Source organism: Pipistrellus hanaki (genome assembly GCF_964339955.1).
Source record: "Pipistrellus hanaki genome assembly, chromosome: 4".
Classification (NCBI taxonomy): Eukaryota; Metazoa; Chordata; class Mammalia; order Chiroptera; family Vespertilionidae; genus Pipistrellus; species Pipistrellus hanaki.
The window spans coordinates 29,851,041-29,873,346 of NC_140506.1; the positions used below are offsets into that span (position 1 = coordinate 29,851,041).

A 22,306-nucleotide genomic window follows, 5' to 3' on the forward strand; every position below is an offset into this window, starting at 1 on the left:
GCCAAACAGCATCTCTCCCCTATTTCAAAACTCTGTTCCGCACTCCCATCCTCCAGGAAACCAGTCAGCAAGATTTGTGGCGCACTCACAAATCTGGAGGGTGGAGTAAAGAGGCTGGGACACACATTAAAAAAGACATAAAAACACTCATTAAGAAAACATTTAAGCAAATAAGACTCAGCAGCTATATATAACTTGAGTCAAAAGGGCTGAGGGGATGATGATTTGAATGCAATGAATCCTAGCTACCCCAGGACTCTGCAAGTACTTGTATATTTCTCTATATATGGTTTCTGTTTGATCTCAGTTGTGGTGCCATTTTTTTTTTTTTAAGCCCTATGTCTCTCTTAATAGGTTTGTATTACTTACATATTTGTTTATACTTAAATTCTAAGTTGCTTAAAGACAGAAGCTGGCTCCTCCCATAATTCTATGACAGAGGCGAAGGTTCAGTGAGTGTTGATTAACCCATAGAGATAAATGCACATTGCATAGCGTAGAACTTTCTGTTCTTTATATGACTGAATAGGTTTAGTTCTAGTTTGGATTCCATGAATGTCTCAAAATATTTTTCAAATGTTTTGGGTTCAGTCACCACACACACAAAAAAATGTTTTTGCCAAGTCCTCTTCCCCTTATTTTTGAATCCATATGCATTTTTTAAGGAAATATGATCCATGTGTTTCTGATTCATTTACACTTAACTCATCAAGAGGGTGTTTTGTAAGAGCAGTTTGATGCCCAATAATTTTTTTTTTTAAACTTTTTATAAGCCATTTAAGTCCTTTTTTATTGAACAGGAAAGTCACCAACAAATTTAAACCCAGAAGTTCCATTTGAAACTCAGAACCCACAGGACTCAAATTTACTTTCAACTTGGCAGGACCATTTATCTTCCCAAGGTTCCCCCTCGCCCCTTTGGTGCAGTATTTTCTCATGTTTAATTCCTCGTTAGCTTCAGATATCAATTAGTGTTTTTAAGTGTCATTATTGTTTTTGATGTGCTTTCACAATACAACCACTGTTCTTACATGCTCATTAGAAAATTAAACAGATGGGGAAACTTCACTACATAGGGGGAGATCACTGGTCAATGATGTTGGCCAGTTCTCAGAGAACAAAAATAAGTGGCAAAGGGAAAGCAAACATATTAAGGAGCCGTTACCATGTCTTCCGGGGTTCATTTCTGCTTATAATTGCAGCCTCCAAAACAGAAAATCAGTACTGTGCACTATGTACCTGCACATTTTTTTTTTTGGTATTTGCTTTCTCTAATATCTAATAAAATGCCTTTAGTATTCAAGGCACTATACAGAATCATATGTAATGCCTTGGTCCCCTATATAATGCCCTCTTATTGAAATATAGACTATTGAAATTCTGTAGCCTGATAAGCAACAACATAGTTTCTGTTCATAAATAAACCAGTTTGGCTTTATCAAGTCTCTGGTGATTTAGATCATCTCTTGTAAAGTACATTGCACTCAGAAAAGAATTCTTATATTCACAATGATTTATAGCAAATATTAGGAGTATATGGCATGTGCCTGTGTGTTATGCATAAATTACACAGCTCCCAGAGTATTTTGTAGGTCACGGTTGCCGCTTTTCTCAGAAGTGAAAGTCAGCCAGTGCTGTAGCACTGTCAGGGTCTGTTATCTGAGGTAAAATGATTGCTTCTGAGACATTTTTATGTGTCCGCATGAGTGACCACACATTGAGGGATCATTTTCATTTTCTGTCAAGATAGAAACCATTACCAATTTGTTATGTTTTCTTTTACTTGGCAAACTGTTCTATTTGCATTTTTGGCTGGGCTGCTGTATTGGCATAGTATACAACAGACATTTGGGTACCATTCAGCAGCATTCTATTTTTTATGCAAAAAAAAAAAATGTAGGCGGGGGAGAGAAAGAAAAGAAATATGATTCTATTGTAAACACTATATATGGTGTTTGATAATTATTCCCAGATTTCACTGTCTAGCAAGGCATTTAAAGAAGTGTTATTAGTAGAACTAAGCTGAAATGCATGATAGAAAGTTTTCACTCAAAATTATTAGGATTCTTCTCTTTGTTGGGATATATACTGCCAGTACTTGGTGGCAGTGATGGGCACCAGATACCAGAGTAGCAGCAAGGGCCTGTTTGCCACTACATTCCTTCTCCTCACGGCGTTGCACTTTCATATAGAATCCTTCTCCAAGCATGGATTTTATAAAACCGATTAGATACATGTCTGGAGTCATCAGCCAAAGGATTCATATGACCATGTGGATGAGGTCCATATGTCATTTTGGGTTTGTTTAGATAAAGCTTGGTTAGCTCCCAAAAAAGTTTTGAGAGAGCTGTGTCTGACAAGGCAGTCAAGAGACTTATAAAAAAGAAAGCCACCTGCTCCTTACGCAACAAAATCAGCATTCCAGGAAGAGGAGAAAAATTAAATCTAAGGGAGGATATTGGGATCCTGTGAGTCTTAACTACTCACTACTATGTGCCATTAAAAATTCTTTCCAGATAGTTAAGTCTAAGAGTAACCTAAAGCTTTACAGCAAATGGACATGAAAAATAATGCACAAGGGAGGTCTGTTTGCCTCCTCTTTCTCTATCTGCCCTCACCACTCTCCCATAGTGTCTATAGTACTCAGCATTGTATGAGTCAGAAAAGCACTAACAAGCAATTGCATGGTTGCCTTTAGTAAACATTTTAATCTTTTTATTATATAAGGAAAACCAGATTCCTCCCCCCCAAAAAAGTAAATAAAAATCACATGTGATCTAAAACTCAATAATAAATACCATTAATTTATACATGTATATACCCCTCCAGATATTTTTATGTGGAGACATATTTTAAGCAGAAATGTGATCATATAATACTACAACTTTATAACTTGCTTTTCCCCTCAGCAATATATAGTGAATACTTTTCCTTGCCATATATAATTTTATGATATAATTTTAATATTTTGTTTTTATGGCCATCTAGTATTCCAAAATATGATGAACCACAATGTTCTTGATCAACTTCATGTTGTTGGATATTTAGGCTCTTTCCAGTTTTTTTCTTTTTTTGTTGTACACAACATTGTAATAAACATTCTCCTATCTTTGTCATTGCCAGTTTCTTCAGGATAAATTTCTAAAACTGAAATACTTAGTGAATATGCATGTTAGGCTTCTGCAAAGTATTTTCAAATGGCCCTCCTAAAATGTCATTCCAATTTATACTCCCAAGTAAATATATTTCTATGACTTGCTTTTAGGGCAGTTAGTATCTCAAGACTTAAGTAAGGTGCTTTGCCTTTGAAAACTCAACTTGACTTTTAGAGACCTTTAATTCTAAACAATATCTGTCTTCTGGAGCTGGTTACAGAATATATTACCATTCTCATCTCTGGGATACTTTCCGCATTCCTTTAAAGAAAAGCACTATCCTGGGGGACCCTCTGTAATCCCACATATTGAACTATCTCCTAATTATAAAGTGGGCTGGCAAACCAGACTTCCTGGATTCAAATCCCTGCTCCGACAATGATTACTGAATGGCCTGAGCAAGCAACCTCTCTTGTAAGATTCCATTTCTTCACCTATAAAGTGGAGATAGCGCCTATATCAGAATTATTATTAGAATTAAGTGAGATAATTCATGTAATGTAGTCAACGTAGTGCCTGACTCTAAGGAAATGCTCAGGAAATATTAGGTGTGAGAAAGGGAGGTGGGTGTGTGGGACTAGGGTAGTATTAAGGCTTGACAAATTACTCAAGCAACACAAACTAAACATTCTAAATTAAATTGGCAGTATGTTAGTTATACAGTCCTCTTGTAAAAACCTCAAAGAAAAATACATAAAGAAAGCGTGAATGTGAATTCAGATAAGGTTATCTGTGACCTAGAAGGAATGTAAGTATATTCATTAAATTTGCTAGAGCTCGATGGTTCTATTTTAAAAATCTGTTTCTGGAGAAAAAGAGAAAAGTATAGTAAGGCATGATGTTTAGCTGAATTGAGATAATAAAATGCTGAGGCTCAAAGTTTAGTGAATATAAATTTAGCCATCATTTTTGGAACAGATAAAAGCTACCTGGCATAAGTGGTTTATTTCTATTGGAAAGAAAGTTTAAAGAGCAAGGGTTCTGGGGATTAGCACAATATAGTAAAAGTCGTTTCACCATGATTGTTCCAGATAACAGCAAAGCCTGTAAGTACAGGATGGAAGTTGCCATTGTACACAGGCAATTAAGATGTTATCAGTAAGCACTCTGGCACTTAAACCATCTTTGCAAGTTAAATGATGCTTCAAACATGATAGAAAGCAAAGTAGTAAGATTCCAGGTGAAATTTAGTGAACAGAGATGCATAACTTCTATGCAGTTATCTGTGTCTCCTTAAAGGCAATTTCTTGTTTGTTTTTCTGTTTAAATATACTTTTATTGATTTCAGAGAGGAAGGAGAAAGGGGGAGAGAGAGATAGAAACATCAATGATTAGAGAGAATCATTGATCTACTGCTCCCCTGCACACCCCCTACTGGGGATGGAGCCCACAACCCAAGCACATGCCCTGACCGGAAATGAAGCTATGACTTCCTGGTTCATAGGTTGACGCTGAACTACTGAGCCACACTGCTGAGCTAAAGGCAGTTTTAAGCAATGTGTCATTTTCTTTTATAGAATTATTAGATGAAATTAATACTAAATGTCATATTGATTTTTCAAATAACCTAAGTTGTGTTCATAATCATGATTAATGTTTTTTTAATCCAACCTCATATATTTATATCTACACTTTTTCCAAGAATGGAAAAATTCATCCAATCTTTTGTTATAAGCCTTCATCAGTGAATAGTCCACTAGTTAAATATTTTTGCAGATTCACTATTATCATATTTCCTTAGGCTAAAGGAAGTAAAGCTGCTGAGTCAAGTGTGTGCTTTTTTTTTTTTTTTTTTTTTTAAGTATAACTTAATTTTAAGAAAATACATAGTTTGGCCCTAGCTGGTTTGGCTCAGTGGATACAGCATTGGTCTGTGGACTGGAGGGTCATGATTTCAATTCCAGTTAAGGGCACATGCCCAGGTTGTGGGCTCAATCCCCAGTAGGAGGCATGTAGGAGGCAGACAACCAATGATTCTCGTCATTGATGTTTCTCTCTCTTCCTTTCTGAAACTAATAAAAACATATTTAAAAACAAAAAAGAAAATACATAATTTGTATCTGTTTATCTTGATGAGTTTTGACAATTATATACACCCATGTAAACACCACCAAACCAAGATCTAGAACTTCTTCATCACCCAGAGCTTTCCCTTCAGCCAGCCCCCTCCCTCAGCCACTCCAGCTTCTGTCAGCTCAAGTATGCCTTTGATGACATTTTTGCTAGATTGCATTCCAGAAGTTGAATCCCTTTTACCTGTTCCAGCAATAAATGAAGTTACTTATTTTTCCTTATTCTAGGTATTATATGAGCATGTATGTGTCATATCACAGATAACCAATATAGATATACTATTCTTTGCCATTTTCTACCATATATCATTTTGTATTTCTTTGTTTACCAGTAAAGTTGAACTTTAAAAATGTTTTAATTGACGATTTATATTTTATTATTGTTGTGATTGTGGTTGTTAATTGTATAGTCTAATGTAATTACATATCTCTTGATTTATAAAAGCTTAAATATTAAGGATATCTTTTTAAAAATATTTTTACAAGTTTGTCATTGCCTTACAATTTCTTTATGGAGGTTATTGTTTTGTTTTATGTTTAACATGGAATTTTAAATCTGCATTGCCAAATCTGGCAATCTTTTTCTTCATGTTTTCTGCCCAGTACCATTCTCTATCTCTTTTTAATCCCAGGAATATATAAATACCTATAGTATTTTTATGATTTTGTTTTTACTTTATTTTGACATTTTTAATCCACATGGAATTGATTTGGTGTTATTACATTAGATAAATATTATAACTCTATTTTTTTCTAAATTGCTAACCACCATAATTGAATAATCTTGAGTTTCCCCACTGATACTAAATGTGTCCTTTATCATAGAGTAAGTTCTTATGTATATGTTTCAGCCAGTTTTATTACCTACACGAATTTTTCTGTCTATCCCTGTGTCAATCCCTCATTGCTAAATTATTGTAGCAATATAATACTACATAATATCTGGTGAGCAAGTTGGACCTTTATTGTTCAACACATATTTTTACTTTAAAAGCTTAATTGGCTGAATAATGTACTATAATTATTTTGTGTTAGTTAACCACACCTGGAAAAAGCTTAGACAGTTGACCGTAGAATCAATAAAAAGGCCCCATTATTTAACAGGTGGCCACTACCTGAATTACAGCCCTAGTGCCAAAAAGGAAATACTCTTTAGACAAATGCCCTACCTTCAATATGATGGAAAAGATCACATGTGGAAAATAAATAGTATGAGGAATAACAAAGAACAAAAAATCTAGGATTTGATTGCCATTTTTGGCTAGAGGTATATAAATGTTTTTATGAGACATTTGATCAGATTTTTTTTCCCCATCTCTCTGGTACTGAACCAAAACACAAAGGATTAACAAAGTCATAGAATAAAGGCAACCTCTTAACTTTTATGTTATATGATGTGGATTCCAGGATACCTAGGATGGCCACATATAAATACAAACCACAAAATCCTTTTCCAAAGACATCCGTTAATAATCTTTCTACTGCCCGCTATTTTGAATTGTTATTATCCCTTCTCCTTCCTGTATTAATGCAGATAATACATGACCTGTAATAATATTGTTCTGTTCCTTATGTGCAGATAAGTCAGTTGATTGTGATAGGTAAAATATTGGGCTTGAGTGCTTTTTTTTTAGTAGAAATAAAAGTTATAGTAAGAAGCCAACTTTTAGGGAACATTTAAGAAACACCAATTAATCTTTTTTGAACTATAAGCTAGGTATTGTTCTGATGCCCAAGTGATATGGGAAGAATCTGAGTCACAGAAAGGTTAAGTAACTAAAGGTTACGGTCATAGCCTCATGTTGTAGAATTCAGAAATAATCAATTATTCTTGGCTCAACAGTTTAATTCTGTTTTTTTTGTTTTGTTTTGTTTTGTTTTGTTTTGTTTTTACGACATTATTTCTTGTGATTTTATATTGTACCAGTTTCTCTACCTGAGCTAGCTTGTATATTTTTCATATTTTCAAATAAAGTAGTGTTGTTGTTTTTAATAATGCTAGACAAGTGACTTCAGGACTTGGTCAAACTCTTGGTAAAAAATTGTCTAGCTCTCTTTAAATCATGGAAGATGTTAAGTCTATATCCCTAATATTATAATCCTTGTATTATTTGAAGAATAAAAATAAAAGTTATTAAAAGTTTGCTTAACTTGAACAAGAAGTTCCTGCCACATTTACCCATCATTTCTCATAGTAATATAAATAGTAGTTATGAGTATGGGATTTGGAGTCAGGCCTGAATCTGAATCCCAACTTGGAAATTTACTGTCTTGTGTGATCTCAGGTAAATTATATAACCTTTCTAACCCTGCTCATTAATTTGTAAACGGGGGATAATAATAGAGCCTCCCGGTGGGTTAGTTTGTGGATTAAATGGGATGCTATTTTTAAATGATTTAGCAGAATGTCTGGAACAATCAGTGCTCAGTGTTTTGTTGTTCTTGTCTACAAGGTTGTCATTGATATTTTTTAGAATTTATTCCTCTGGATTTGACTACTATCAGTAGATCCATCATAATGATGATTAGAGTTTCCACTATTTCTATAATTTTTTTTTGTTTTGTGTGTTTTTGTTTGTCTTTTACCTTTTCTTAATTAACCCATAATACCTTGCAATGGTTAACCTAAATTTCTATCATAATTCCTAATATTCTGAAATAAAATAAACTTTAGATTTGAGACTTTTACAGTGAACAGTAATTCCTCATTAATGAAATTGGTGTGTTTTTTTCCTTGAGGCTAGAACTGAATAAAAAGGGGAGTAGACATCAATTATAAATATAATTTAAATAGAAAGCAAAATAATATCACTTCGAAGAGCATAGAATTATAAGCTCAGCATAATATTTATGTTTTACTTTTATTCCTCTCTCTGAGCCAAGTACTAAGGTAGTGATAAAATGAATTAAGAAGGAATGTGATTATCTACCAGATATTCTAGTTGGTGTGTTCATTTTATAAAGGAGTATAAAGTGCTGCGGGAGACCAATGTGGTTCTTTCATAAGTAAATCTTGTCAGAGTTGCTGATCCTGGAAAGGTGATTATTTTTATTCTAAGCTCTCCATTCAGTCCCTGACTCTTCCTCTGTTTCTGCCATTTTTCTTCTGGATGAAGAAAACTCTTCTGTATTGACTCTACTTTCATTTAGTGTGCCCTGAAATAAGTTTCTGTTACGTTGAGGGATTTGTTTCAGAGACAGGCAGGTAGCCATGTCCCCCTGCTGCTTACCAGGCCTGTTTGATTGGGAACCCTACCTTCCCTATGTGCCTTTGTTAGTTCCCTGGCCATCGCTTATGTTATTGGCTGAACAGTTGTTTAAACCAAGGGCAGGTGTAAGAATGCATATTACTCATTTATTCTGGAAAGGCTCTTAAGCCTTCCCAACTGTGTCCTGCTGTCTGTCAGTATGTTAGATAGGCAAGAAAGCAGAGAAAATGCATTCCCATGTTGCTGAAGATGTTTTGAAAATTACATCTTTTGCATTTACTCCAACAATACTCAGCATTTATTAAAGACACTATAATAGGAGGGCTTCTTTTTTCTTTTTAACTGAGGAAAACAAGTCATTTTGAAGAGTGTGCTTTTCAAAACCTCAAGCTGAGAGGAAAATACTAACATTCGTTCAAAGTCCAGAACCAAGGAGGTTTTCCCTTGTGAATGGTGAGCAGTAAAGGAAAATCTGCCCGTTTTCATCTCCTGTTCTCCTTTCAAAGGCCAGTGCCATTTTCCTCTCTGTTTGGTTTACCTAATGCTCTATATCCCTATACTTATTTCTGTTTGTTCAAATATTTTAAATTTTGTTCCTATTTTTCTTGTAAATTTTAAATATTTATTCTGAGTTTTGCCATTTTTGTCTGCTATTTTTTTTTGTTTGCTTCCTTTAATAAACTGTTTCTGTTTCCCATCTTGAGTCTTATTTCTTTTTTACTTTTCCTCCATAGTTTCTTTCTTCTCTTTAGCCTCTTCTGTTTCTCAGTCATCTCTGTCCTGTGCCTAAGAATTATAATATGGGGTTGATTGTAAATTATAAGATCAAATACTACACAGTGGATAAAGCAATGTTGAAGTATAGTTATTCATGTAAAAGATGTTTGTTGTGTGTGAAAAACAGTTATAAAATATATACGTCATGATACCTTAAAAAATATAAATATATATACAAATACACCTGTGTGTATAGACATACATAGGAAAACGTGCATGAAGTGATGTGTCTATATGTTTATGGTAGTTATTGATGAGCTATGGAGTGACAAGTAATTTTGTTGTTGTTGTTTAATGTTTTTGCCTCTCAGATTGTTGTATTTTCCACAAAGAAAAAGTTCCCACAACAGTGAATTTGTTATACTATACTAGTAAAAGTTGGAATAATAAAATTTTTATAGTTCTTTGATATTATAATCAGTTTCTGCACTATGGTTTATGGTCTAGTATAGATGGGACATATTTTAAAATATAGGTGTAAGCCTCAAAAGTTAAGTAGAATGAAGTTTGTCATGTGTGTATGATGATGTACATGAAAACACTTTGAAAAAGGCAATGCAATTAGTAGAGTATTATAAAGATGATCAATAGTTATATAAGCATGGTTTGTATGTAATACACACTCACACAAAGTGCAAGATGAGCTGAGGTAAACAGGGTGCCTGTTACCATCCCCTCATCACAGATAAGGAGGCAGAGAGACCTAAAAAAGCTGTGTGACTCTCCTACGGAAACACTTAGTGGCTGTGTTGTACCACAAACCAGGTTTTCTGATTGCATTCCACAAAAGCTTCCACAGTATCAAAGGCAAGAGCAGGTCCTGAGGCCCAGGGAGTCAGGAGAAAGTGGGAATTCACCTAGGCTGTGAATGGAGAGTGGACACAGACCATGGGAAGGAGGTGGAAAAGATCACATGTGGAAAATAAGTAGCATGAGGAATAACAAAGAAACACTAAATGTGTCCTTTATCATAGAGTAAGTTCTTAAGGACAGAAGCACCAGAGTGTACTGCAGCCCATCTCTGGTGCAGAGCAGGTGCGGTCTTTCAGAGTCAAATGTGAGCAAAACTGAAAATTGTTTTGTCTTGCTGAATTTTTTTTAAAAGTCTGTTTTGTTTCTAAAATATGTCTCCTTCCAAGCTCCACGCCCCCCCCCAAAAAATAATTAAACCAGGTCATTTAAGTTTCTAACCCATAGTTCCACAGAACGGTAAACTTAATAGCAGGAGTTATTTCGTTTGGTTTCTTAAGAATTCTAACTGAATAGAGAAGTAAGAAGCTATCAGAACATTATACTGAACACAGATTATATGGATGCCAGTTTCATAAAGAATGACAAGGCCTTACAAACCGTGTAGATGAAGGCTGAGGACAATGTGTGTGTTTCTCTCCCGCCTCATCCCTCACAGGGAGTTAGTGTACAGAAGGCAAATGCCAATCATTAGGCAGTTTAACTGGCACATTTGAGAAAGTTAAGTGTTAGATTTTCATAGCATAAGTTAGCGGTGATGAAAATACTTTGATTTAGTGTTTTGAGTACAGTATTAACTTTTCTCTGCTGTAGAGTTTAAAAGGATAGTTACCAACCTGGAAAACTCAAGGGTCTATAAACATTACTGGTAAATAATTTGGAATTCTGTATTAATACTACCAAGGAGAAAGATGAACAAAACCAGGATTTTAGCCAAAGGTTTTAGAGGTGACAGGCTACCCAGAAACATCTGTTTATTCAGCCAACACTTATTGAGGGCATTTTTCTAGCCCAGCATTGTGACCAGGGCTGGTACAAAGGCCAGTGAAACAGAGCCAACTGCAATCTAGCGAGGGAGAAAAGAGAGCTGACAGAAGAGTGCCCTGACCCTGAAAAAGACAGGAAAAAGAGCAGGCCAGGCCAGGAGAGGAAAGGAGCTGGTTCCCAGAGGGGATGACAACCTCAGCTAATAGGAAGAGAAGTGTATCACCCTGAAGAGGCAGCAGGAGGCAGGAGAGAGCAGGTTTTGTTCAGGAAACTACAAATCATTCAAGATGTCTAGAGCAGCAGTCGTCAACCTTTTGGGCCTCACGTACCACCAGTGGCAACCGCTGATCTAATGCATGAAAAGTGATGGGGAAGGTGACAATGGGAGCTAAAAGCCAAATCATAGAGGCCACGTAAGCAACTTGATTATGTAGACAATGAGGAAACTCTGAAGGATTTAAAACAGGACAGTTTTCTTGGGTAGACTTGCATATATATATATATGAAAAATGCTAATTGACCATACGCCAATCAGATCGAATATGCAAATTAACCCAACAAAGATGGTGCTTAATTTGCCTAAACTGAGGGAGGGAGGAGTGAAGACTGAAGATAGCTTAGAAGGAAGAGGGAGGGAAAGCGGAAAGCAAGGTGGCTGCAGGAGGGAAAGTGTGGAGGGTGGCGGAGCGGCAGCAGCCGGAGGAAAAGCGTGGGGTGGGGATGGGGGGCAGAGGCAGCAGGGAAAGTGATGGGGGGGGGTGGCAGGAAGGAAGCCCTGTTCTTGCAGGAATCTTCCTGCAACAGATCCCTAGTATGTGTGTGTGTGTATGTGTATTTGTGTGTGTGTGTGTGTGTGTGTGTGTGTGTGTGTTATATATATGTCAAAAAAGACCTGGATATCACCATTAAGCGCAAGGCACTCCTTAATAATTTGATGCCTGAGAGAGATTGCCAGACTTCCACCCTTACGGATCCAGGCCATGAGCCTTGGCTCTGCCCCACTGAGAGCTCCAGCTGAATGGGTGTCCCTACCTAGTACCCTCATTTTAGAAGAAACTGGGTTTGAGGTTAGGAGAAACTGGGAATGAGATTACAGAGAGCAAAAATTATAGGCAATAAGGGATAAAATATTTACAGTGAAAATTAATGCTTCCCTGTTTTTAAGCAAGTGTTCACCTAAAAGAGAGGCTCCTGCTGGCCAGTGTGGCTCAGTGGTTGAGCACTGGCCTATGAATCAGGAGATCATGGTTGGATTCCTGGTCAGGATACATGCCCAAGTTGCTGGCTTGATCCCAAGTCAAGGGCATGCATTAGGCAGCCAATTAATGGTTCTCTCTCATCATTGATGTTTCTATCCCTCGCTGCCTCTCCCTTCCTCTCTGAAATCAATAAAAATGTATTTAAAAAAATAATTAAAGAGAGTCACCTTTTTCCAAAAGATGCTTCCACATTGCTCAAGGCATTTTTGGAACTGCTTTTATGGAATTCCTTTAAATACCAGCTTGGGAGCCACACAAATAATCATTCTTATCTCTATAGTTGCATTTTTAAATGTTTGTATCCTAAAATAAGCACCAACTACCCATTCTGACTTATTTATCCTTCTCATTAGGACTTAGCACTGAGTTAACACTAATTTATTCCTAAAGTTAAGTCCATCTTCACAAGATGAAAGTTTACCTCTGAAGACACTATCAGCCAGCTATAAGTTTCTTGACCATGAACCTCACAAATTGCTTGTGAAGTGAGGGTGATAATAGCATCTTTCCTGTCTACTCCATACAGCGTTTTTGAAGATAATACCAGACAGCATGTGCAGTACTATGTCAGTGGACGCTTTCATTGTTATTGCCTCACACTTGGCAGGCAGCTCCAAACTATGCATTCGTCCTGGCGTCTTTCTGTGTGTTCATCCCCTAATAGACTGTTCACTTCAGGAGAGCAGAGCTTGGGTCATATTTGGCTTTGTGTCCCTGGAGTCTGACATTGGGTCTCACACATAAACAGCATTGGCCCAATGCTGTTTGTTGAATGAATAATTGAATCTAGCTCCTTGCCTCATCCTCAAACCATTTATAAGGCCTGGAAATACACTTAAGATCTTCAGTTAAAGTAATAGGCTCAGAGGCCGTGTACCTTCTTCAAGTAGGTGAGCAGTTTGTCACTGGGAAGCATCTGTTCTCATCTCTGAAGGATCCAGACTGGCTGATGAAATCTCTCTATCTGAAAGTATAATGGTCCTTTTACATATACATATACATATACATATACATATACATATACATATACATATACATATAGTGATTTCAGAGAGGAAGGGAGAGATAGAAACATCAATGAGAGAGAATCATTGATTGGCTGCCTCCTGCACACCCCACACTGGGGTTTGAGCCTGCAACCTGGGCATGCGCCCTGGGGAGGAATCAAACCGTGACCTCCTGGTTCATAGGTTGATGCTCAACCATTGAGTCACGCCAGCTGGGCTGAAAGTTAAAGGTTCTTAAACCCTAGTGCTGCAATCTTAACTTTGGCTGTATTTTAAAATCACCTGGAAAACATTTTCATTTCCTGATGCTGGGTCCCCATCCCAACCACAACAATTGATTCATTACCTCTGGAGGTGAAGGCCAGGCCTGGTATCCAGTTGATTCCAATGTACAACCTGCATGGAGGTAGGGAGGGCTCTCAGATTAGACTTTGCGAAACATTGCTTTAAAGAAATTGCCTACCTAGCTCTATATTAGTGCCCTAGGAAATGGGAAAGACGAACGGCCTGTCTTCAGCGCGTAAAAACTAGCACTCACCTTTGGGGTGCAGTGGGAAAGCAGTGGTCTGTGTGCTGAGCTGGGGTTAAGTCATGGAAAGGTGGGCTTGTGCCGAGCATGGGACTTTCTGCAGAACCTGTGAGACATTTTATAAGTGCATCAGAGAAATAAAAGACAGTCTCTGCCCACAAAAGGAGGGTCAAGTGTTAATTTAGCAAACCAGTGAGTACCAGCCAGCAGGCCTGGCCGACACAAAGGTTCTGAAGGCTTTGATTCACACCAATCGCCATTCTTGGCACTGGGGATACAGCTGTGAACAAGATTCACGGTGTCTCGAATAACTGACAGCCTTTTCAAAATTAAGTAAATAGGCAATTACAGAATGCTGAGAGCTGATGAACAAAAGGAGGTTGGTGAGATAGGAAATTCCATTGTTAGAAGGTTTTAAGGGTTAGGCTGAGATTTCAGTCAATGCAATAGCTAATAGTTCCTGCCCAAAAGAACACTGTAAAAGAAACATGCAGGAAAGGTTATTTTGGAACCTTTGAAAGATTATAAAAAGAAGAAATAGTGTGGAACAGTTAGGACACCTATAACATTCTAAGGGTTGGGTGCTAAGTTCCTAAATTAGAGAGACTTGGAAATGAGAAGGAGTGGTTTATAGACTTCCCAGTGAAAAGCATAGCCATTTTCATTACAGAAGCATAAATAATTCAAATACGTTTCAGTCAGAAGTGAATTGTTAATATTGGAATTCTATTTTGATTGATTTACTATACATCTGAGAATGTGTTTCCCATTATTAATTGCTGTAATATCTTAATCTATTTTTCACAACTATGTAAGAAGTTTAAAAACTGGTTGTCAAATTCCTGAGGTCGGTCAGTAAAGGTCTGGTTTCTTTTAAGAGACTCAGCTGTTTAATTTTTGTCTGTAAGCCCACGCAGTCTCTGACCAAAAACACTTACCTGTTCAGCACAGCCTTTGTAACAATGGTAACCCTCCATATTTTTATAACACACTCAAGTCAGTGTTCTTATTGAGAATCTAAGCTTATGTAAAACCTTTAATAAAGAGCTAAATTTCTGTCTTTGCCTTCAAGTGAACAAGTTTAAAAATTTTTCATACGTAAATGATCAGTGTGTAATTCCAATACATTCACTGTTCTTATTGGGCCAATGCCATGACCAGCCACAATGTGGATAGTATTGAGTTGTCGATACATACAAGACTGTAAACTACCAGACCCAATGCACTGGAATTGGGTCTGTATTACAAGTCTGCATGTGTATTTTCACCGGAGGCTGTAAAACGTGGGCATGCTTTCAGTCCGTGCAGTCTGTGATTTATGGAGGTACATAGGTCAGGAGTTTATTATTCTGAAAATCATAATAACTGTTTTGTTTGCTCTCGAAAATGAAGTGATTGAAGCATGTTGAAAGATAAATGGGTGAAACATTTTTGATTATGCCTTTATTTCTATTAAAGATTAAATATTATTGCTGAGTAACCAGCCCTGCTAAGTATCATGATATTAAAGCTGAAGGAGTGTGTAAGCTGATAGCCCCTTCTTTCCTCTGGGTCTAGGTTTGTTATTAATCAAAACGTTGGACCTGTTTAGCGCAGTGGTGTCTGAAACAAACAGTTGAAAAAGACAGCTACTTTAATTTACAGCTTTCTGTTTTTCCAGATTTGTAGGCAAATCTGTTTCTCTGTCTGGGCTTTGTGCTGTGTTCTCATGTCTAGATGTCATTTCTTAGACCAGAGCCAATGCAGTCCAATAGTTGCGCGATTCTCTTATGGCATAGAAAGGAGGAAAGTGCCTTATTATGGCTTTAATTGACAAATTCTGGCAAAGTCATTTTTGAAACATGGACAGTCCCTACTAGAAGTGGATCTTACACAAAACCCATATGTATTGGAGAGCAGAAAAAGCGATAATTTTTTTTATAGAAGAATGCTTATATGGAGAAGTGTTAATAAGTTAACTAAGACAGTGGCTTTTGATGTTTTATATCAATACTAGAGGGGTTTCCCTCAGCCCAGCCTGCACCTTCTTCAGTCTGGGACCCCTTGGGGGATGTCCCTGCGGGATCGGGCCTAAACCAGCAGTTGGACATCCCTTTCACAATCCAGGACTGCTGGCTTGCCTGCCTGATTGCCCCTAACCACTTCTGCCTGCCAGCTTGATTGTCCCCTTAACTCTCCATGGCCATCCTGATTGACACCTAACTGCTCCCCTTTCAACCTGATCGCCCCCAACTGCCCTCAACTGCCGGCCTGATTGCCCCCAAATGCTTTCCCCTGCCAGCCCAATGGTCTCCAACTGCCCTCCCCTGCTGGCCATCTTGTGACAACGTGGAGGAAGCCATCTTGTTACAATGTGGGGGTGGCCATCTTGTGATGATGTGGGGTGGCCATCGTGTGAGGGTCAATTTGCATATTACCTCTTTATTAATAGGAGAGGAGTATTGAATAAAATATTCTAAAGGGCATATGATTCCAGCTACATTCTGGTGGTGGCTTAGGCATCTGCACAAGAGTCATTTGGAAAGCACTCACCACTTCCGGAAATGCAGTGTGGGGTGGGCTCCCCTGACGTGTGGTCAGGGACCTTTAATAGGACCCTCTTGCCACTCTCCTGAACCTGGTCCTCAGCAGTGGTGGCACACTTATGATTTCTAAACAGTGCGCTTTGTGGGGAATGCAGCACAGATTGTAAGACGTGTCAGAGGGAAAGACCACCTCTCAATATGTGAAACAAAGGGCCGACTTTACTACCTCCTGAAGCAAGAAAGAGCTGTGCTTTGAGGTACAGTCTCTCTGAGCAAAGCTGGTTGCAAATCCTTATATAGATTTTTGGGTTTGGGATTGCTTAGGAGTGGACATCAGCCTCAGAAGCTCGTTATTCAGGAGAGGTTGTCCGTGATTGGCTGGTTTTCTGAAGCATGTTCACTGGAGTGAGTCCGCCACTGATTGGCCAGCTTTCAGAAGCATTAGGCTGTCGCTGACTAGTTGGCCTTCGGAGGTGTGTTTACTGAAGTATTTACCGAGGTGCTTTAGGCCGAGGCAAGTCATCATTAATTGATTAAATCTGGTGTAATTATGTTTCAAATTGGTTCTAGTGGTCACCTTGGAACAACCAGCCTTTTTTTGGGATTTGGAGGTTGTTTTGTTCTCATAAGCTAATGCTTGAACTGTAAGAAATTGAAGACACAAGAAAATCAGACTCTGAGGAATCCCTCTAAATAAGCAAGGACCCTGTGATGCGTTTTTCTAAATCAGGTGCTTACTAAAGCAACAGGAGGTATAAAAACCCAGGAGTTCTCTCTCCCATGTGAGATGGCGTGTTCAGCAGTGTTTCCCAAACTTCTCTCATGATGAGAATCAGCTGGTGGAGTCGTTAAACTACAGATTCCTGAATCCCAACTAAGAAGTGCTAAACTAGAATTTTAATATTTTAATAAGCACTGCCTTTACAATTATTCAAAGTATGTGTACATTTTTGGGACACCCTATATTATTGAGTTCCGTTATGAATTTGATGCAAATCATGTATTTTAATTATAAATTGTAGAAATGCGAGCTACCTCAGTAAGACAAAGGAAACTCTTAAGTCATTATTATCACTATCCTCACCTGCGTTCCACTCAGCTTTGTCTGGGGGAAAGGGGTGGGGATGGTAGTAAGACCCCATGCGTCAGCCCTGGTGAACTGCAGCTACTGAATCCTGAGTAACTGTAGCATCGCTACTACTGTAACATTTTACTTTCCTCCCAGAATCTTCTTAGGATTCTTTAGAATCTGGGTGTGTCCTTAGGAGTTTGTCACATAAGTAAGCTTCACCCAGCATGTGTGCTACTGCAGGGGGGAAGAAGCTAATATAATATTCGGGTTTCATCTGAAAGTGACAGCTGGTGCGTGCAGAGTGTTAATCCTATAGGCAATTTGGCCCTATCTTCTGTGATAAAGGAAAGTGCTTTGTCTGTCTATTTTAAAAATCGCTTAACTGCCTAGTGGGAAAGCCTCAGTAGTTTTGTTTACATATAAAAATTGAACTTTCCTCTTTCCAAACGCCTCCAACTGCCCTGAAATCTAGTCTTTTGACTTGCCCATTTATTCCTGACACCTCCTAATGGGGACAGAGCTAATCGCCTACATGTTTCCCTGCGGCTAAGGATAGCCAGCTTATGACCACTTATGAGTCAAGCACATGTTGATACTTTAAGGCCAGTAAGCATTTGATAAAGCAGGAAAGCAGGGTGGTTAGATTTGTTGTAATCAACAGGAGGAGGAGGAAATTAGTCCACGGAACTGTGCCAAAAGCTTAGTTTCTGTTTGTATGAAAAAATATGTATATTTCTTTAACTCAGCTACTCCACAGAAAAGGGAGTCATAATACCATTTGAACAAGAATTTTCTTACCACATTACCTTTTCTTGATCCATTTAACTACTCAAAACAAAATGAAACAAAAATCAGATAGGGTGGCTTATTGTCAGGAGTCAGGAGTGTTGCTCTGCCGCCAGGCTCTCTCTAGCTAAGAAAATAAGCTCTTTAAGGCAGCTGGCAGCACGTTCGGGAGTTCAGTTTGAGGAACACTGTGTGTAGAAGTCTTTAACCTCCCATCAGGAAAAGAACCCCATGTGAAAACTGAGGCAGCGACACTCCCTACTAGAAATACAAGCCAGCAGAACAAACTCTACACACACGGTTTTCAAATTCAAGTGTTTTCTGAGAAATTGGTTTCCGTGTGGCACAAGCACCTATAAACAAATCCATCGTGTCCTGTGCCCTTAGAGTTCATCTTGCCAAGGATGGGGAAGTATAGAATTTCTGCTTTCAACTTCCATGCTGCCATCACTGACCATCTCTCTCCCTCTTTAGGATGTCACATGTACTTCAGTTTGAGGATAAAAGCAGAAAAGTGAAAGATGCAAGCATGCAGGACTCGGACACATTTGAAATCTATGATCCTCGGAATCCAGTGAATAAAAGAAGAAGGGAAGAAAGCAAAAAGCTGATGAGAGAGAAAAAGGAAAGAAGATAGAAGAAGAAGACTGGCAATCAGAACAAGTGAAAGTGTGCCTGCAGTGCGTGACCTCACAACAGTCATTGCTCCCAGCAGCACCACTGAGGGCATGGGAAGAAGTCTTTTTGACATCTTGTCTGGTTTTGAAAACCAGTTATCTTGTTATATAAATTGTGGACTGACACAAACATATCCTCTGGGTTACTGGAACATACTTTTATTCTGCATTGACCTTTTATATTGTTAAATGTGAAATAAAATCACTTTCTTTCCAGTTTTCATGTTAACCATTTGCAGACCGTGCAAGCCTACTTGTGCTTTTTTACCCCAAAATACGTGAAGGCTTCATTTTTGAGATTTTTTTTTCTAAGAAATTCCTGCAAAAAGAATATTTGAGGAAAACCTCTTCGGCATTCTGTCATCAGGATACTAACTTTGGAATATAATAAAATATATATATATAATATAAAGATTGATTTTTTTTCACATAAATACCTCAAAATAGCCAAATCAGTAGGACTCAGTAGCCCATACCTTAGATTATGAGGAACGCCCACGTGACTGCTCACATCTGCATCAAGGCTAACACCTGGGTTGTACTGATGCAGTCAAGAAATCAACTACTGTCAGCCCAGCTCACTGCACACCCTGGCCTGACCCTGGGCTGCCTGACCCGGGCCACCTGCCCACCCGCCTTCTCACACAGCAGCCGCAGGAGACATGCAGGGGCCCCATTCTGGCAGAGCAGCTCATTGAGAAGTCAGCCTTTGATGGCACTCACTCACATGGGTTATTTACTACATATTATCTATATTTAGTCAGGTTTTTATTCCTAGAATCGGAATGCTAAAATTGTACCACAGGCTAGCTTTCAGTTACCTCACAAAACCTCACCAGCGACATCTTTTCAGATAGTGTCTCATCAGCTCGCTCGCTCTCAAATGTCATCCAATAGGCTTTTTCTAAGAACACTAGTTCTCAAAATACAGTCCCAGACATTACAGCAGCAGCACATGGGGACATGTTAGAAATGCAGATTCTTGCTGCACTGCCCTTCCCCCGCTCCTCCCCCCTTCCAGAGGAATGAAGTCGAAACTTTGAACCCCTGAGAGCTTGTTAAAGAGACTCACTGCAGGTGATCCTGGCCTCACTGCAGGTGACCAGTGCTTGGAATTGGCAGTACCTACTAACGTTAAAGATGTGCCTACCCGTGATTCAAAATATTTAATCCTAGGTCTGTGCCTTAAAGAAATGCCCACGCATTGCTCAAGGAGACCTGTACTGAGTATACACTGAAGCGTCAACCAAAGAATTGATAAATGAGTGTTGTATATCCATACTATCAAATACTTTGTAGTGGTGGAGATCAATAAACCAGCTATGTGTATTAGCTTATCTTAAACATAATATGAAAAAGGAGACCATCTGTTCAAAAATTTAAAATGCACAACACACCATTATATATTGTTTAGGATATACACATGTGTAGCAGGTATGGAAATAGTGGTTACCTCTGAGCAGGCAGAAGAAATACAGGGAGCCTTCCTTGTGTCTGTAGTGTTTTATTTCTTAAGGTAGAGGGTGGGTGCTCAATCCTCATTAGAGTATTCTCTATACATGTTGGTATGCCTGAAATATTTCATTTTTTTCTTTTTTTTTTTTAAATATATTTTATAGATTTTCCACAGAAAGGAAGGAAGAGGGATAGAGAGCTACAATAGAAACGTCAATGAGAGAAACATTGATCAGCTACCTCCTGCACACCTCCTACTGGGGATGTGCCCGCAGCCAATGTACATGCCCTGGACCGGAATCGAACCTGGGACCTTTCAGTCCGCAGACCGACGCTCTATCCACTGAGCCAAACCAGTTTCGGCATTTTTTTTTTTTTTTATCATATCTAGAAGCTGAGGTGAGAAGACAGGACTCCCAATACTAACAAGAACCCTTTGTTCTCTTCAGGAAGCAGAAAGTTTCAAAGAGGAGGAGAGGGACAGGGTAGTGGGAAATGCCAGCCCCCTCAACTGTGGGGCGATTAATCTCAAAACCACCAAACAGTAAGCCAGTGTTTAGAAGTGTGTCCTGTCTTCTCATCACAAAGTTGTAACCTTGGTTATTACAGGTATTCACAAAACAAAACTTCCTTTCCAAACTTGCTAAGCCTCTGTCAGTTATTATGAAATGTATTTTTACCACTTGATTTGTTTCTCTGTCATTCTTCCTCAAATGTGTCCACCACCATAACCAGTGTGGGATTGTCCCAAGAATAGACAAATTAAACTCTCTGGTGGTTGGTTAAGTGTGTCTTATCCTTATTTATTCACAAAGACCAGAAAGTTCTGAAATTCCACAGAGATTAGAAACTGATCAGCAGAATTTCACCATGATAATAAAATTCACTTTGAACTTAACTGAATTATACCAATAACATTTTTTTAAGAATGTAATTAATTATCTGTTAAATACAAGGTGGGGCAAAGGTAGTTGTACGTATGCAAAATGCAATTTGTTCTATTATTGTTTATTAATTATAGTATTGTTTTCCATACAAACAACTATAAACCTACTTTTGCCCCATCCTGTATGATATTAAATGTGCTTATAGTAAAGTCTTTGGAAATGTCACAGCAGCGTGTTTGGGCCATATGAATTGAAGAAGAAAAAAATCAGTTCAAAGACAAAAAACAAACATGAAAACATGTAAGAAGTTAGCCTTTTTCAGTTTATTCTAAGTTGACATTTATTTGGGCTTATTTTTCTTTTCTGTCTTGCCATATGGTGTTTTCCTGAAGCAGTGAAGCCTGTTAGCATTCTTGTTCACTGTCTGTGGCAATGCTAGACATTCTGGAGAGCAGAGAAAATCAACTCCTGCAACTTTTTTTTTTTAATTCTCACCTGAGGATATGTTTTCTATTATTTTTTTTTTTTTAAGAGAGAGAGGAAGGGGGAAGAGAGAGAAACATATATGTGAGAGAGAAACATTGATCAGTTGCCTCCTATACATGCACCCTGACTGGGGATTGAACCTGCAACCTACCGTAGGTATGTGCTCTGACTGGGAATCAAACCCACAACCTTTTGGTGTATGGGACAACAGATCAACAGACTAAGCCACCCAGCCAGGACAACTGGAAATTTTTTTTCTCACTTTTCTGACAAGCCATTTTTTCACTTTGGTTGAACCTGTTGGCAACACTAGACCTCTTTTCCCATCAGGTAATGGAAGGGAATGCGCATCTCTCTGGAATTTTTAATTAATGGTGTAATATCAAAAACACATTGTCACATGCCCTCCGCTCCCAGTATGCTCTGAGGCCACACAGCAATGCATCTGTTGCAGCTAAAAATGGGGACACCATAGAACAAGGTCATTAAAAAGTGTGAGGAGATGAGTGGTTTGCTGCTGTTGTTTTTAGAACAAGTTCAGTAAGCTATGGTGTTCTTATCAAACTGTCAGGGCCACGTTTCTTGATAGGATCCGACGTGTGAGGTACATAAACCTGTTGTGTTGTGTCTGTTGTGTCAGTGTGGCCTGTACGGAAAAGGTTAGATAAATGCA

The 22,306-nt window shown here is 38.4% G+C and overlaps 1 protein-coding gene across 1 annotated transcript in view; it reads left to right on the forward strand.

Annotated features, from left to right (window-relative positions):
• The window catches only part of CWC27 (CWC27 spliceosome associated cyclophilin), a 140,766-nt gene extending 121,732 nt beyond the window's left edge, over positions 1-19,034 (forward strand). Inside the window, exon 14 of the mRNA XM_084882169.1 lies at positions 18,603-19,034. Coding sequence (XP_084738295.1) covers positions 18,603-18,765 — 163 coding nt within the window. The 3' untranslated portion in view covers positions 18,766-19,034. The remainder of the gene's footprint in view (positions 1-18,602) is intronic.
• Positions 19,035-22,306: the final 3,272 nt, after the last annotated feature.